The following is an 18,107-nucleotide window of genomic DNA, read 5'->3' on the forward strand; positions in this document are numbered from 1 at the left end:
GGAATATATCAGTTTCAGTCCAAGTTGTTTTCTCATGATGTACATGTATAAAAGTATCAGGTGTATATTCCATGGCAATTCAAAGGTATCGACTTCTAAAGAGATGCAATATACTGGACACCTCAATCATAATTTACTTATAGTATGAAACGCTGCAATAACAAAGTGTGTGTGACAAAATTGTTCGTTAGGAGATGGAGAAATCGTTCCAGAAGACACAACACTCCTCTGTGTGGTAAATCCAGCATGACCATGACTCCTCTAGGATTCCCATTGAACTCCCGAAACTATTTTTAACACAAAAGAGTATACAACAAGCGGTTTGTCTATCTAATGTATCATAAAAAATCATATTTGATTCCAAATTAAATGATGAGACAGTTTAGCCATCCATGTTACTATGATATAATAAGATTTTTGAGAACTCGAGCAAAATATAAAGTAATGAGTTTCACTGAACTGACAATAGTGAATATTTGGAACGACGGCGAAACATTTTGTTGGTTTTGTATGATTGCGCTTACTTTCACAAATCTTCGATTTGATTAATGAGATTAAGACAAGTGTGAATAATTACACACGTCTTATGCCACGCAAGAGGCGCTGCCAAAAATTTCGAGTTTCGAGCACACCGCCCTTTACTTGTCATCGATGCGAGGATGTTTTCATGTTATACCGCCCCCTCGGTTTACACCGCATAACATTTCCCGCGACCTTTTGACCCGATTGCCTTCACAACAGGGACGCCACTAGTGCCCGAATTTCTATCTGTAGCAGGCGTCATTTTCGTCAAAAACATGTATCAAAAGAGCAAATCTGTACATCTGAAGAGCACCGCATCGTTGCGCTACAATAATTTATCAGTGTTGTCGTTACCAGAGAAGAATCTATCAAGTTATGCAGTAGTGCATAAGTCCGTGGTGAACATCTCCAACTGCGCCAGTGATGGAGCGAATGCCAATATCACACAGCGGCAGCTTCAGTGCAAAGAGGCTGCGGGAGTGGCGCAAAACGCAACAATTCTCGAGGTTTGTACGTTTAACAGTCGAGCTGCAGAGCGAGGGCTGGTACAGTACCTCTAACGCTAGAATCCGCTAACGCAACGTGCTAATTCCACGATTATTAAGGCTGACCTTTCCATTATCAGGAATAGAGGTAAATTATATAGTTTCAAGCTTTTAAAGCCATGCATGGTAGACCCATCTACCACTTTCACCGAAAGATTGGTCTGGTCTTCGGGAATCGGGGCCGGTGGGGATATGTTCAGCGGAGACTGCGTCTGGCTTCACTGAATCCCCTCCTAACGACGTTTAACGCCTGTAACAATAGAAGAGAACCGATAAAGTAAAAAAAAAAAAAAAAAATGATAAAAAGACTCCTGCTCCGGACAGACAGGTTTTTCTGTCTAGACTGCTAGGTACCACTAGCACTACAATTCCTGGTTATGGAGAGGGCATGCATGGAATAATAAAACAAGATGGGATCGCTGGACGCTGGCTTGGCTGGTTGGATGGGTTCCACTCCACTTGTTTTTTTTTTTCTCCAATGGTGTGATATGTCCTGAAGAGTAAGAACCAAAAGGAGGATGTGCCAATAATATGCAACTTCTCCACTACCCATGCAGATTTCCAATCTATGATAAAGAATAAGGTTCTAATGTTGCAACTGATTAACAGTAGGTAACATTGTCTATAGTATTAACGTTAGATAACACTAACAGGGTTTTTTTTTTTTTTTTTGAATGCATAAAAAACAGCATCAAGGACAAGAATAGGGTTCAACCTCCTGTGCCAAAATTTGACCATGCACAAAAGCAGCATAGGTTTCTTAATTCTAGAACCAATAGCAGGCAGTCAAAGTTTGGACAGCACTATTAGTAATTGTGTGCATTTATTTACACAGCTGACTCACTAATCTGATATTAGACGTCTAGAACTAGACCCAATTAGTGCAAAACAAAATTTTGAACTGCCGTTGAACATGTTTCGATTTTACATGGTGAGATCTAATCGTGCAGGCACTCCTTGTCCCTATGTGGCATCCTGCTTACCAACTATGGAAGTTTGCCTTGAAAAGTCTAATGTGTGAATTGCACTTATTTAATACCAGAAAAAGATGCAATCTACATACAATTGTACCCGATTCTAGCCCCAGCCACGTATTCAATAATCGGTACTTAACTCTTCCTGGAGTTCCCTTGCATTGTTATTATATCAGATTATTTTGGATCAAGACAGTATTCCCAGATCACCACAAAAAATAATTTCTTCCTTTGTCCATATTTTAACCTTCCCTAAAATCTTTACCATTCCTTTTGTGAATTTTGTAGAGCTTGTTTTTGCAAAAGTTGCTAACAGACAGAAATAGCAAAAAACAAATGCACAAAAACACATTTTAACCAGCTCTTTTGAGGTAATGATGGTTTGAAGTCATTCACTTCTCAAAGAATGCCATTTTGATAGATGTTAGAGGAATCGGCAAGTTTATTCATTTTTTAAAACCAAAGCAAACTTGGTATTTGAAGACACATTTATTTTGTTTGTCCCAGTAACTCCTGTGACCCAACAAAACTTTCAAAATCAAAGTTGGTGTCTAAATGTATGATATTACACTGTATTGGCGATGAACTGTTCATGAGGTCTAAAATTACTTTGCAAAACAGTGTACAAGGCATTCAAGCGAAATATGTGCTTGTGTGGCATCATTGTGCCCTGTTGTGTCTTATGTTTTGTTGATTTGAATCTGCCAATTTCAAAAAAAAAAAAAAACATTATTCAGTAAAACATTATGCAGTATTTAATTTGTTTAGCAGTCACACATCCATAAATCTGAAGACATTTCTATAAATTTATGCATGGGTCTGTATTTATTTTCATTCAGGCAAAGTTTTGCGAGCTACCATCCAGGACTCTACTTGTTGTATGCTGCCAAAAAGGAGTGCAGGTACTGGCATTGTGCATGTTTTGTATCGCTACTACTTACAGTTTTAGTTTTGAATTGTATTGTATATTAAATGAGGTGAAGCTGTGTTATTCCCAATTTGCTTATTAATGCAAGTTTCTTTTAAGATGCCACACCATCTTCCATGTACTCTACATGTTAATCTTGTGGACTGTAGAAAAATGTGGAGGAGCAGGGGAATTATGAATCATAACAGTTCTGGAAAATTCTTGACATAAGCAAGTAACCATTATTCAATCATGGTGTATTATTATTATATGATATAATATTATTAGTTCATAGAAATAATGCTAGTGAAGTAAATTGACAATCAAATTTTGTTCTCAAAGGGAGAGTAATTGACATGAACATCTTATCTTCTCGCATACAATTGGGGGAAAAAAGTGATGGTAATCAATGTTACTTTTTATGCAAATCAATGAATTCCAATTGACACTCACCTACATGTACTGAAAAAGAATGTATAGGGTCTACAGCAATTCGGTCAATATCATGATTAGTGTAGGTATGTGCTCATCTGATTATGTAATACAGTAATGTGTGAGAATGAAATCTTCTCATGTGCATCATTTTGCTTAAATGAGGCTCAGGAGTTAAGTATGAATGCTGTTACAAAAAGGAAGTAGTCTTTATTTGCATGAGCTGTCAGTGAATGTCACTGCAAGTAATTATCTCTCTGTCTGGCTCAGAGTGATAACATCATGACTTTTGACAAAGGTACCGAAACTGTGCTATGATAAAGGCGAGCTCTAGGTGTGTATAACCTTGAGTAGTGGTATGTCTGTTCCAGAAAGCAATCTCTACTGCTCTTTTTCCTTTTTTGAAGTGAAACATTGATAATGTATGCTTAATTTTAGCCAGTCTTAAAGAGGAAGTCTATTGTTTGTGTCACATCACAATGCCACTGATTGCTTATTTGTTTTGTTTATGCCTCCTCCACGAAGTATCGCGGGAGGCATTATTTTTGGGGGTTCTTCTTCCGTCTGTCTGTCTTTCCATCTGTAATAAATTTTGTGGACAGCGTAACTTAAAAACCATTTGAGGTATCCTAATGAAAGTTTACATATGAATGAATTGATGAAGTTGTCCCTATCGACTTTTGTGTGCACATGTTATAATGTCATTGGTCAAGGTCAAATTCTTAAAATGTCACTATTTCCCCCATATGCAATGCCTGAAGGTATTTTCTTGAAACTTGGTGTATACATACCGACTAACACTATAGTAACTCTAGGAAAGTTTTGGGCCATGTGTTCAAAGGTCAAGTGAAAATGCTAAAAATTAACTTTTTTTTTCTCCATATCAGAAATAGCTCAAGGTATCTTCATGAGACTTATGCATATAATACTGCCTTACAGTGATTCTCTTTGGAATTTGGGGTCAAAGGTCAAGGGTTAAAGGTCAGGTTAAAATGCAAAAAAAAAAAAAAAAAGACTCTTTAATGCTGAAATTACACTTGTTCTCCATGCCTTAGAGATTACTCAAAGCATAAACTTAATCAAACTAGGTATATATGCATTACTGCAAAATGATATCTGTAGGGGAAGATTTTGGCCATGGGGTCAAAGATCAAGTAAAAATGTCACAATTTTTCCTGTACTTTGAAAATAATTCATAGAGAGTATTGTCATGAAAATGGATGTTACCACTTAGTAATTATATATTATAGATATCTATTCAAATAAAAGCTAGTTCGAGGAAAGTAAACAACACATTTGTTAATACAAACATGTCATTTCAGTTTTTGTCAATATTTATGTGAATCTGTTGTCTCACATTGTCAATATGTACACTAGACCTATTGGAAGAACCATGCGATATGGTGGAGGCATACAGGTCACCATATGTAGTGACATTTCTAGTTATTCATGAGTGTCTTCTTTTCTTTCCTTTTTTTTGTTTTTTGTTTTGTTTTTGGTTCACACACTTCCTAGATGTATGAACCTGATGGATCAGCTTTAGTTTTCTGGCACGCTCTTTTCAACTCAGATGGGAATGATGGTAAGAAACATACAGGTACCACTTCAAAGTGAGTTTCAGAATCTGTGGATCTTTTAGCCACCAACTAATTGATTGTCGATGTATTCATTTATATTGCTGGCTTAGTCCATCTAGATGTGTTCGGGCAAATTTAGCAATGCATTAAGTTGGTAAGATTCTTCTGGTAAACTGTTCAATATATATTTGTTCATTGAAACACACTTACTGTACGTGTACACATAAATCTTTCAGTACAAGACTTGTATCTCCCACCCCCCCCCCCCCCCCCCCTTGCTGGATGCATTGCTCAAAATAAGAAATATATGGAAAATATGTTTCTGCTCAAAACTTACTGGGTTTAATTTGTAAAGTTTATGTGATGCTGTTGCTGGATGAGAAGGCTGCAACAGTTTGTGATGCCATAGCAGTGGAACAATAGAAAATTGAAAAAAATACAAGAAGAATTCCACATATTTTCATTTTTCTATCATAAAAATGAAAGAGCACTTTACCTGCCTTCTTCAAAAGGCAGGGAGAATGATATTACCCAACATATTTCAGTATAAGGTCAAGGAACATAATTTTTCATTTTAAAAAATTACATTTTATGGAATTCTCCACTACTGTGACATTGCCAATTATTGTAGCCTTCCCATCCATCAGTGCCAGCACACAATTTTTTTTTCTTCAAAATGTGGTAATTCATGACGTTTAAATTGTTTGACCAAGTTCCCTCAAATTTTACTTATATAAATGTGTTTTCTAGTGCTTCTGCATTCACTGAACCCAAGTCAGGGGCTGTGAAACGTTTTACAGGGTACTGGCTGTGGCTAGGGGGTTATGGTCAATGGTCCCTCCCCACCCATTCCCCATATGTGTATGTGTGTATATATTGTTCTTTTGTTTTCTATATACAAGTTTTTTTTTCTGATTTTTATTCTGTTTGTAGCTTAATTTTGTGGGACTACAAATGTCTTACCTAGATTGTTGTTTTTGTTTATGCTGTGTTGCAGGATTTCTATTCACCAGAGGAATTGCTTCAGTCTTGGATAGCTTCATTGCAGTTGGTATGTTATTATTTAAAGTAAATTTGCCTCTACTTGCGTTTATCATTTAACTACTAAAAAAAAAAAAAAAACCAAAAAAACAACAACAACAACAACAACAACAACAACAACACAGCTCCTTCCTTTAAGCATGGTTAGCTGAGGTGGCCAATGTGTTTCCCATGAGTATGTTTCCGGTGATTGAGATCATAGAGTTTATGAAACCCTTTTGAGTTAAGAAGTGCCAGTGCTATACTGTTAGTCCATGGGCCAAGAGCCGAAAAATGGGTTGTTGGTACCACCCGAGGTGGCAAAACCTTTTTGGTGTCATTTTGTTTGTCGGACATAGATATGCTTATCAAGCTATGATAGCATTTCCAAATGAGTAGCTTAGTCATAATAAATGAATTTTTAACCAATTTGGTCTCGTTTTTATATCCCTATACTTCTGAATCGAAACTAAACCGCTATACAAAGAAGAGCACTGCCTTCTGTATGTCCACAGGTGTTCTGTTGTAAACGCGGTGCCATTTAGTCTTTATGCAAGGCAGCGAAGGGAATATTCAAAGGGTTATGATGTCCACAGCTGTCACGCGGTGCGCTTAGTCTTTATCTAGACCAATGTACCGTTAATCATATCTAAAGTTCCTAATAAAAGGGATTATCTATACTGTTTTTATACCACCCTCTCAACAAATACATCAGTTTTAAACAAAAATCACTCTGTTCATTTACAACATTATTAATCATAATGTATTGTAGTGTACCGGTACATTGTTTTTGCATAATCTTTCATTGTTGGATGGAAATAAAGCGACATTGGCGTGGTATTAGCGTTTTCACCATAGCGTTTTCACCGGAAAATGATAAATAATTGAAAAATACACTAGAATTCACTAGAAATTGCTTTTTTGTTGTTGTTGTTTTTAGATAAAGGGATATACACTGTATTATAAGCTTTGGATATTCCCTTCGCAGTCTTGAATATTAGACTAAGCGCTGTGGACATCATAACCCTTGGATATTCCCTTTGCTGCCTTGAATAAAGGCTAAGCGCACCGCGTTTACAAGAGAACACCTGTGAACATAAAGAAGACAGTGCTCTTCTTTGTATAGCGGTTGGTCTCGATTCAGAAGTACAGGGATATAACAACAAAACCAAATTGATTTAAAATTCATTTACTATAACTAAGCTACTCATTTGGAAATGCTATCATAGCTTGATAAGCATATCTATGCCCGACAAACAAAATGACACCAAAAAGGTATTGCCACCTCAGATGGTACCAATATCTGGCCTGGCCCATGGACTATGTAACTTGTGATTACAGATTAACAACACTTTCTCTCTGACTTTTTTTTTTCTTTCTAAATTTGGCTGTTTGTTATTTTGAAAATGTGAGAGTTGAATTGCATATCATGCAGCGATGCGTTATTGTGCCATGCATTCTTAAGTTGAATGAAGTAGAAAAGCAATAGGGCCAGCCTTAGACATGGCTTGAAATATTCATTATGCAAATCACATTTGTTTGCACAGTACCCTCATGCACCCATCCCCACAAACAATTTATCTTCATATCAGCTGTGTGCACATTAGCATGTTTCAGTTCAAAAGATAGTGATGAGCAACCTGAGGGCAATGACATGAAATATGTTTATGTCATTACCTTTGAACATGAGATTTCATGCGATTTTACATTCCATTACTAGCCTGTGGAAATATTCTGTCTTCAATCATCCCACATATGACAAGAAACTATTAAATGAAAGTAACAACATTAGCACGTAAATATCTCCTTTATCCAGATTATATTTAACAAGAACTTCTAAATATTTGTTGAGTGACACATATGTAATTCAAGCATAGATTTATAGAAGCAGGATAACAATGAAAGGACTGATGCCATTTTGCACAGTAAGGTGCTAAATACAGTATCTACCTGTTTGAAATCACATCCATGCACTCACATTCAGGCGCCACCTTTGTTCGTGATCCCCAGACTCAAGGTCTGTTTATACCTACACTCAGTTTGTGTGTTCTAGCACTTGACACAGAATTTCTAATTGCACCTCTGTGCATCTGAATGTTGTGTGCTGTAACCTTGATGTGCTGGTGGTACACATAGTATTCGTGCTGTATGTACCACGTTTCTTGGAGATTCCTGTCTGCCATCTATGTGGCTGCCTGTCTGTTATGATGAGATTTGGGGCCCACCATTCTATAAAGTTTAACCCGTTGAGGACGGACTGATTTTGCTACAACACCCATTTCCCGTAGACACCTGCCCGAGTATACTCGGGACTCGTCCTTTAAAGGTCATTACTTTGAGTTTGCCATGGATAATATGTATACAGCAGTCACTGTTGAACCCTAAAAGTAAAAGGGCCGGGGGGGGGCGTGGGGGGGGAATCTGCCCCCCCTCGACGTTTTGCGCTATAATTCTGTAACGCGAGAAGGCCTCGTCGCCAGGCTTCTTAACTTTGTTTTTTCAAGTCTCCCACAACTTTTGAGACCAAATTTGCGACGTCCGCACATATATTTGCGAAGCCACGCCCATTTTTGTAGCGGAATGTCGCCCCAAAACGGGCACAATTTTGTGATTTTGTGTATATTTCCTATGGAAAACAGTGCTCTGTCATGAAAGTCATAAAAACCTGATTATTTTTACAATTAATCACTTTCATTGATTAATTTTGTGCTAATTATGGTAGAAAAGTGGTCAGTGACAATTTCCAATGAAAAAAAACAGAAAAAACAAAAGTTGAAAAACAAAGAAATACATAAGAAATTCTGAAAACAATAAAATACACAAGAATTGAAATGAGTTTTGGAAGTTTTTGTAATGTACAATTGTTGAATATGCTAAAAGAGATTTACAGATGAAGAAGTAGATTCTCAATGCTTTTAATTAGGCTAAAATATGATCTTGAGCTTAATTTGCATAATTAATCAAAATTATTGATTGTTTTAAAAAATCTTATGACACAATCTTGTAGATTATGACGTGGGTCTCACGCATGCAAAATTTCACCGATGGCCGAGATCTCGGGGGCGGAATCCACCCCCCCCCCCCCCCCCCCCCCCCTGTCTGAGCATAGCCAAAAAAGCCGGGCCTTTTAGGGTTAATCAGAGCGGTGATAAATAGGAAGGCCTCTTTAATGTGATAATATCATTGTAACATAGCCAACAGGTGTGTTATTTTCACCACTTTAATAGGATGCATTTTTCAGCAAATCTTTGTATCTTAGAATAGAAACTTTGTGTTGTAAATTCATCAAATGGAAAGGGGAAAAATCAGGTTATAAGTGCACAACAAAATGTAGCTACCGGCATAATAAGAAAATTTGTTCCCTGTCATGGAAACTACCCGTCATGAAGGTATATTCAGTGGCTAAGGACTCATTGCCCCGTGATATATCACATAGTCCACCAACATGCTGAGCCCAGCCTAGCCCAAAATTGACCTGGCGTGTACTGTTGTAAATTTTATTATTTATTTATTTTTTTTTTTTTAAATCGAGATATAGATCTTAATCCCTGGTTATGGAGGTTATATGTGGACAGCTGTATCAGCAGTATGCAAAGCAATTTGAGAAAATTTAATTACATGTGCTGGCAGGGATAGGTAGGCAGTGTTACTTATTGATTGCTAGTTGGATAAATCTGAGGATGCTCAAGGGAGGTCAAAGATCATGTATTACTAACTGACAATTTGCATTGACGTACTGTCAGTGTACCATTTAAATTCACTCACTCTCTTAACATTGAAGTATGATCTACATGTAGAACAACCATGCTCTAAGATTTTGGGCCAGATATGCATACTCTATGTCAAGTTGCAAGACTACCGATAAGTGCTTTGACGCTTAAACGTGTACTAGCATTCAAAAACCTCGTTGTCAGGGTCAAATATGATGAGAGAATATTTGATTAACAAGCTGATCGGAATTCTTTTCCTGGAGGACAGGCTGGTTGTTAGAGAGGACATGTTTGGTTTGTTTTGTCATCATTGGTCTCTTGTTGTACCATAAGATGTTACAAAGATCTGCTGCAAATGTCAAAATGAGGTGGTTGAGTTGATTCAGAACAGGGACATCCTTAGGTCGTCCTTAGGTATTATGTATATGTAGAGTGGTGTGATAAACGTTTCTTGTGATACAGTATCTGTGCCTCCTGAGTGTGGGTAATCACATTTCATTTTGGTTTTGTGTATTAAATCACTCTTCTCATTCAAGAGTCTCATCACAGATCCTTTCAAGCACTGGTAATTGACGTGACTTTCATGTGGTTCGTTTCCAAGACACGCTGATAATGTTTATGTCAATTAAAGTGTCAAGTGAGTGGTAATGTGTAAGTACATTGTATTGATAGGCATATTGGGTGGACATGTGTAAAGATGTAAGGTATGTATTGTTTTTCCTTGGCTTGCTGCAAGTGTGTGATCCAAGTGTGTCTCACAACCATTTCGCACATGCACTCTGCATTGTTTGTAAGAGGATGCACCCTAGCTGTGGACTGACCTTCCTGTGAAAGTGTCCGTTCAAACAGTGCCTTATCAACACAGGCAAAATCTCACATGGACTGTGCACCCTTTGTGTTTTCAGTGTTTACAGTCACCATGACAGCCCCTGCAAACCACAGTGTGGCAAAAACATTTCCAATATACACACAAATGTGCAAAGAATGGCTACAATTGAGTGAAATGTTGCTTTGTGTGTGTCCCTCATCACCAGGGACATCCACTGGGTCAGTGCTGGTGTTCTCAATACCACCCCGTGGGACTAATGTCCAGCTGAGCGAAACCCTAAGCGGTCACTCCTACCCCATCAGTGCTGTGGCCGGCGAGGGGGACCTGATGGCCAGTGCAGATGACAGTGGCTGCATCATGGTCTGGCAGGCCGGACCAAAGTTTTACCAACTGACCAGAATCAACGGCGGAGGGTTAGTGTCAAAAAAGTCAATGTCTGTTGCTACATTGTATAGCACTGGATATTGAGCTGGTGAATGTACATGTAGTATAGTTCTATTCACAATACCATTGTAATTGTTACTGTAGAAACTGTTATATTCATATACACAGGTATTATCACAGATGAGGTCAAAGATATTTTCACGAGATGTTGTTTTTGCAATTTGACACCGAGGCTATCATTATGCACATATACCCTAGCGTATAGTGATAGTTTTGCATTTTGTTAAATTCACGGCAAAACAGTGATATTTACAAATTCGCAAAAATTAAACCCTTGCAACAATAATTTCCCATTACTTTTAATTCCTTAATTTAATTTGGATAAAAAGAGTGACCTCTGTGGGTATCTCCTTTTATGATACAACAACGTAGTGGCTATGGAACCTTTAATTCGAAGGCTGTGCAGCCGGATGGAAGTTATAGCTAATTTTTTGAAAAACTCCATTCTTGCTCCCATAGTGCAACCTGCTCCTCTGTCTGCCTTTACAAGAATCTGGTCATCGGGGGCTACGGCACCGGACACATCCGCATCTTTGACACCCAGAAGGGCAACCTGCTGACTGAGATTTGTGCCCATGCCCGATGGATCCATGCCATGGATCTGGCGCCCTCTGCGGGCCTGGTGAGTACGATGCTTTCCAAACAGACAATATTGACGGAGCTGATGGCCTTGTATCTCAAGGGTCTATTGGTAGTAGATTTTTGTATACTGCATGTAACTGTCATGATTGTTACTATACATCAAATAGTTTGTTGCTGCTTTGTCAAAATAGTCAGTATCCTTTTTTTTCATAGTTTAATATACAGAAAAGGTTTTGTACGATACTTTGTACACATTTTGTCACATAAATGCATTGTGATTGAGTTTGATGTGGAATATGTGATTTTGTATGTACACAAATGTTTGTCTTCCCTTCCCATGACTAGCTGCTCTCGACATCTGAAGATACGACTCTCAAGGTGTGGTCTCTCAAAGTGGATGACAGTCGGGCCAAAGTAAGACATTTTCTAGAGTTTGGCTTGTACTTTGCCAATTGATTCCTACTGTCAATACTACTGTAAACTGTCAAAAAATTGCCACGGCAGTCCTAGTCTTAATGAGGGACCTTGTATGCTGTAATAAGACGGGGTGAATGCAACAAAACACGACGGCACTTAATAGGCCGTAACACAACTTGGAGATGGTACCGATAAAAATACTGATAGTCTAGCCTGACCAGACTCTGTGAGAATAGCGTGTAATAGCTATATGTTCATCACAGGGCGAGGACTGGAGCAAGACTAGAATACATAGAGGGGAAAACAGGAGAATGTCTCATCTACCCATGGCGCACAATGTTTAAGGCAAACAGGGCTGCTGTGGCCGCTGGAAACATGGTGTAAATGTAGCATAAATGTTCTGGGATTTAAACGGGTGAGATGAAACAGTGGCACAAAGAATGATGAATGTTTAGGTGTGTTTGTTTACCATTTAAAAGGTTGACTTTTTTTTGTCATCCAGGTAGTCCACTATCTGTTGTTAAAGCCCAAACAAAGTTCTGGTATGCCTGCAAAAGTTGTCAAATTTCGCTCCCAAATGTGGAATAATGCTGTAATAACAAGATATTCGATGGGTAACGACGAAAATGCGAAATATTAACCAAAAAGGTTCAGTCTCAGAACTTACCCGAATGGGGTCAGGCTAAACTCGGACTCGGGGATAACTCGGCCTCGCTTTGACGGCGGGCTGAGTCGTCTTGGTTGTCCCTCTGGATTGTACAGTGTTGTACTATGGGAGTGGCCTGCATAGCGCTTCGCGTTCTGGCTACTCACAGTAATGGTCCGAGTTGTTACAGCGCGCACATCAAAAAACCTCTTTGGCGCGCATGCAAAATTAGTGTGCGCCTCTCAAGCACCTCTAAAAACAATCAAAGACGATTGATAAAGAGCAACAAAAACTTCAAAGACCGCGCGTCTCAGCAACTGAGGTGATGTGCGTATACTAGTAGGCTTGAGGACCACACGCTGTCCATTTGTGTTGTACAGGATTAGCACGCACTTTCCTGTCTGTTCAGTTCTGGTTCAGTTTATAGGCCTCGTTTGGTATTGGGTATTATACAGTAGAATATGGCGATCACGAACTGCGTGTAAATTGTCTGAAATTGGGTCGAGTTTTCTCTGAGACCAAGTTAGTCTGGATCCTTCTGGAATAAAAGTCGGTTTTACGACTTTTATGATTTTTCTCAAAATACTCCAAAACGACTCATCATCCTGGCAAATCGTGTCAGCCAGGTAATTTTCTTTGTAGACTCTTTCGATATATTGCAAGCAAATATGAAATGGTGCCAGACGGCTTCTCAAACCCTCATCAGAACTTTGTTTTCACTTCAACCAATCCTATGTTTTCATGAGAGATTTTTTTTTTTTAAATTCCATGAATGAGCTTCTTATTGTCTATTTATTACTGTCTTATCCATTTCATTTACTTTGTCTGAAAAAGGTTTCACTTCCCTACCAGGGTTGCATCACAGACACCCAGCTTTGTGGGGCGAGATTCATCGGCAAAGAAGGCAGGTCTCTCTGCGTCACTGGCTACGACACCAACGAGGTGGTGTGCTTCACCCGCTGTTAGACCACAGCAAGGATGCACGGTGACAAGAATCTACGAGAATGGGCGTGGCACCCTTCATCCTTCAATCTCACCCCTCTCTCTCTCTCTCTCTCAGTCACGTGGATGCCACCCGTGCCCACACCTTGACTTTATAGATCTATCCTCAAGAGAGGATTTTGTGTGTGTGTAGGGGGTGTCATTTGTGGGAAAGCTGCTAGTGTTGGGATGCATGGGCTTGAATTGGGTACAAAATAAATTTCCTGTTGCTTTTTGACGTCTATACCATTCACGGCACCTTGTTAGATGGTCTGCACATCATTTTGAAGTGTGCTGTAGGTCTCCGACCAAAATGTTGTCAGACACTGTGCCATGAAAACACGAAATAGCTTTGTTGGAATGGTAGGATTGGAATTGCAGTAACGTTCTGTCTTGTGTTCATGCCGAACTGATCAAACAACTTAACTTGTATGTGAAATGCTTCTACTCACTTTTGACTACTCTACATGTAACAATGGCCTTTCTTAATGTTTAGTTTTCAAAGTTTTTTCTTCCTTTCTTTCTTTTTTGCATTTCACTGTAACATCGTGCATTGAATGTTGCACTGAGCACACACCTCATGGCAAAATTATTACCTGGTCGTCGGTCTTGAATGTTAGATGTGGTACTTTTTGATAATCATGTGGTGTGTAGATTACATCCTAGTGAGAAATAATGCTATGTGGGTGATACAAATATCACTGGTAAATTTTCTTGCAATTGCGAAAACTTTGTTTATTTATTGTGATGTTTTTGGGGTTTTTTTATAATGAAAAGGCAATGTGTGTCAGTAGAATGAATATCATGGAGCTAAGACTCTTTAAAACATTTTGGAACAAATGGAGGAGCAGTCGCTGTGATTCTCCAGTTTCCATGTCAATTTTTTTTTTGGTTAGTTCTTAAAAAAACCAAACAACATTCCATGTAACTACTCTTTAAAGGTTGCATGATAATCTGTAGGTACTCTCACTCCAGACCACAAGGATCTGTCTGTTGAAGGGTGAAAGGTTAGAATGCATTGTGGTAGAGTGGGGTGTATGGGTCACGACCTCATGCATTCTTACATGTCTATAGTTAGTATGAAGTTGGTTGGGAGGGGCCTTATATAGGGGATCATCTATTGCGCTGTCAATCTTGTGTGCAAGAGCATATGCAGGGTTCGAAATTGGCGATGGTCCGCTGGCCATTGGCCACCCAAAATCATGTCGGACTAGCTAAAAATCATAAAATTCTGAAGTGACTAGTCCGTCTGGCTAGCCAAAATATTACTTCAGTGTCAAAATTGATTCTAAGTAGTCCGCCTGGCTAGTTAAAAAAAAAAAAGTTAAGTGCGACCCCTGATATGCGTCATTCATAAAGGGAGGGCCGTCTGAGTTGTCATTCATTTCTGTGCATGTGAAATCATATTGCCAGGCTTTTAGCAGTGCCTGCAGCCAAGTGTATCATGTACACTTGTATTTTGTGACACAAATTTGAAGGGGAAAAACAGAGACCGAGAGATATCTATTTGTAGTATCAAGCACTTAATAGTGAGTTTTTATTTTGTTTTCTATTAGAGGCTAAATGGCAATATTGTTTGAAATAAGGATATTTTACATCATTACCAACTAGAGCACAAACTTGAAGTTTATGTAAAAGTTGTTGAAGTTTAGGTCAAATTTCATTATGTCATTAGAGAGAGCCGCAAGATTTCTAATTAGTGAGCATGTTACTAAGAATGGATATCTGAATCAAATATATCCACCACAAACCATATTGTGAAGCCAGTACTACTGAAAGTAAGATGCATAGCATGAAGTGGAGGAAGCTGTTTGATGAATTCTTTCAGCATTCTCTAAAAGTCTGGAGTTATTCTGAAAAACAGATATGCCTTTGCCACGGTTGGACTCTTGAGGTTTGTTAAAGTAACTGCATGTCTCACAAGCCTGCTGGGATATTTGGAAAATAGCAGATTTTTGTTGCTGCTGCTTACTAATGAGTGGTGTTCTTGGGTATCAGAGAACGGCAAGCCTCTAAAACTGTTCCTTTGCAGGCCTGGTAGACTTATATTTCGGCTCATCAACATTTGCAAATCTTTGCTGTCAAAATTATGGATAATTTTAATGAATACCTGTGTCTTGTCGATAGTCAAATCCTTGAAGGAGTACAAGTTTGAGTATGTCTCTTTCAGTGTACAAGTGTTCATTACGTGATGCATGAGAGTAAAATCTAAAAATGCATAGCAAGGATGACGAAGCTACATGTATGTCATAAAGATTTACATTGTAACACCGATGGTATCAACTTGCAATGTGCTCCCAAGGAAAGGCTCTATGAGTGCGTGGAACAGTCTGCCGTTGTACATTGTATAAGATTCAGATGACGCCCTTCTTGTTGTACTAACAATGCTTTGTGCATCCTTATTTTTGTGTCGGTTTTCTTAAGTACAAAATCATCACAGCTATTGCAGCGAAGCAAGCTATCTCCACACTGGCAATTTTCCTTTTCCACTTTTCCATGAAGTAGGAAATTTGTACTCTTTTGACATTGGTTTGTGAATATGATGATCTCAGTGCGTCGGTTCCAAGAACTGATGCACAAATGGTGTCTTGCATTCCAATGTGGCTTAGCTGTTTGATGTAGGGTCATAGTCCAAAGTCCATGGGCATTTGCAATTCAACATTTCTGTGCAGCATATTTTTTAATTTGCACTGAGAATAAATCCCTTTGGGAATAATATGTAGATACATTTGCACGTAAAGATCATTGTCAAGATCTATGTACACTGGAGATTTTTGAGAATACAAAAAGAGAAAAAGCTGCATACCTAACATCCCAAATATCACTAAAATTTTGTGTGAGAATATCACAAAAATTCTCCGTGAGAAAATCACAACCTAGTGAAATGCATCATCTTGGGTGTCTTTTAATAGTTTCTGTTAATACAATGTACACAAATCAGAGCAAGCTGTAACCTACACATTTTTCTATTTCTTATCCCATTTTCCTTTTCCTTGGCTCCAAGTGAACTTAACCTTCCTTATCTCACACCCCTCCCCCGTAAAAAAAAAAAAAGGAAGGAAGAGAGAAGATGGAATGGGAGGAGGTATGGAAACACATTTTAACATTGTGACATACATCAATGTGTGTTAACTGGTGGGAAGGTGGCATTATCATGAAAGAACTGCTGCATTTGTCGGCCGAGTGTTGTGTGTTGATTTGAAATGTACTGTGGAGACAGTGGTAGATGGATACCTTGACTTTTAATGACTACCATCACATGGTGTGTCACCTAGACGAAAGAAAAGTACATTTTAGGAGCAAGTTTCACCATTATGCTCCTTTTTTGTCCCCGCCGAACGAGTTCGAGCAGGGGACTATGAAACGGGCTCCGTACGTGTGTGTGTCCGTGTGTCCGTTCGTCCGTCCGTCCGTGTGTCCGTGTGTGCGTCCGTGTGTGATCAAAATCTTCAATTTGCTACTTCTCTGTCATTTATGAGCCAATTTTGATTCTCTTTGCTTTATATGATAGCACTACATGGGAGCTTTGAAACTTCTACACAGAATTTAAGTCGTGACCTTTGACCTTGACCTTTGACCTATATTGTACATTTTGCTACAAAATGCTACTCCTTCGCCATTTCTAACCCGATTTCGATTCCGTTTGCTTTATGTGATGGCACTAGGTGAGGGCTTCAACACTTCTACACAGAAGTTTGACCTTTGACCTTGATTTTTTGACCTGTATTGTACATTTTGCTACAAAATGCTACTCCTTCGCCATTTCTAACCCGATTTCGATTCCGTTTGCTTTATGTGATGGCACTAGGTGAGGGCTTCAAAACTTCTACACAGAATTTTGACCTTTGACTTCTTTGACCTTTGACCTTGATTTTTTACCTATATTGTACATTGGCTACAAAATGCTACTCCTTCGCCATTTCTAACCGGATTTCGATTCCGTGTGCTTTATGTGATGGCACTAGGTGAGGGCTTCAAAACTTCTACACAGAATGTTGACCTTTGACTTCTTTGACCTTTGACCTTGATCTTTTGACCTATATAGTACACTTTGATACTAAATGCTACTTCCGGCGGGGACATATTTTACGCACCGCATAATTTCTACTTTTCCTTGTTCCCCTTATGAATATTTGTATGTGTGTACACCTGTATTACTGACATGTAGAGATTTGATGTAAATAAATGTGCAATCTTTAACTCAGACCAAGTGTTCCATTTTGTCCTTGTCAGGGTGTACGGTATAAACTTCTGTTACAACTCCATTGTTTGTGTAGCAGTTGTGAGTGGATAGGCCAGGGACTGGCCTTGAGGGGGATACAACATTTACTGCCTGAACTAGAATTGTATTGCCCGACTCAAGGACAGGGGCAATTCGATTCTAGTGAAGGCAATTAATTTTGTATCCCCTGAAAGTGACCAGTCCATATTACTATTATTAACAAAATCAGACATCTACAGCAAACTTGAAAATATGAATGATGTACTACTAACATGATAAATTGCATTTCAAAGAGGGGG

At 38.7% G+C, this 18,107-nt stretch overlaps 1 protein-coding gene across 1 annotated transcript; it reads left to right on the top strand.

Annotated features, from left to right (window-relative positions):
• Positions 1 to 747: 747 nt before the first annotated feature.
• Positions 748 to 13,836, top strand: LOC139712238 (WD repeat-containing protein 54-like). The gene is made up of 8 exons (XM_071624075.1): positions 748 to 1,028; positions 2,881 to 2,943; positions 4,896 to 4,962; positions 5,955 to 6,008; positions 10,722 to 10,929; positions 11,420 to 11,582; positions 11,888 to 11,956; positions 13,440 to 13,836. Exons 1-8 carry the CDS (start codon positions 798 to 800, stop codon positions 13,569 to 13,571), a joined length of 987 nt encoding a protein of 328 aa, XP_071480176.1. The 5' UTR covers positions 748 to 797; the 3' UTR covers positions 13,572 to 13,836.
• The last annotated feature ends 4,271 nt before the right edge of the window (positions 13,837 to 18,107 follow it).

Source organism: Diadema antillarum, unplaced genomic scaffold (genome assembly GCF_040938485.1).
Source record: "Diadema antillarum isolate AM-2024a unplaced genomic scaffold, OU_Dant_1.0 seq00001775_RagTag, whole genome shotgun sequence".
NCBI classification, from domain to species: Eukaryota; Metazoa; Echinodermata; class Echinoidea; order Diadematoida; family Diadematidae; genus Diadema; species Diadema antillarum.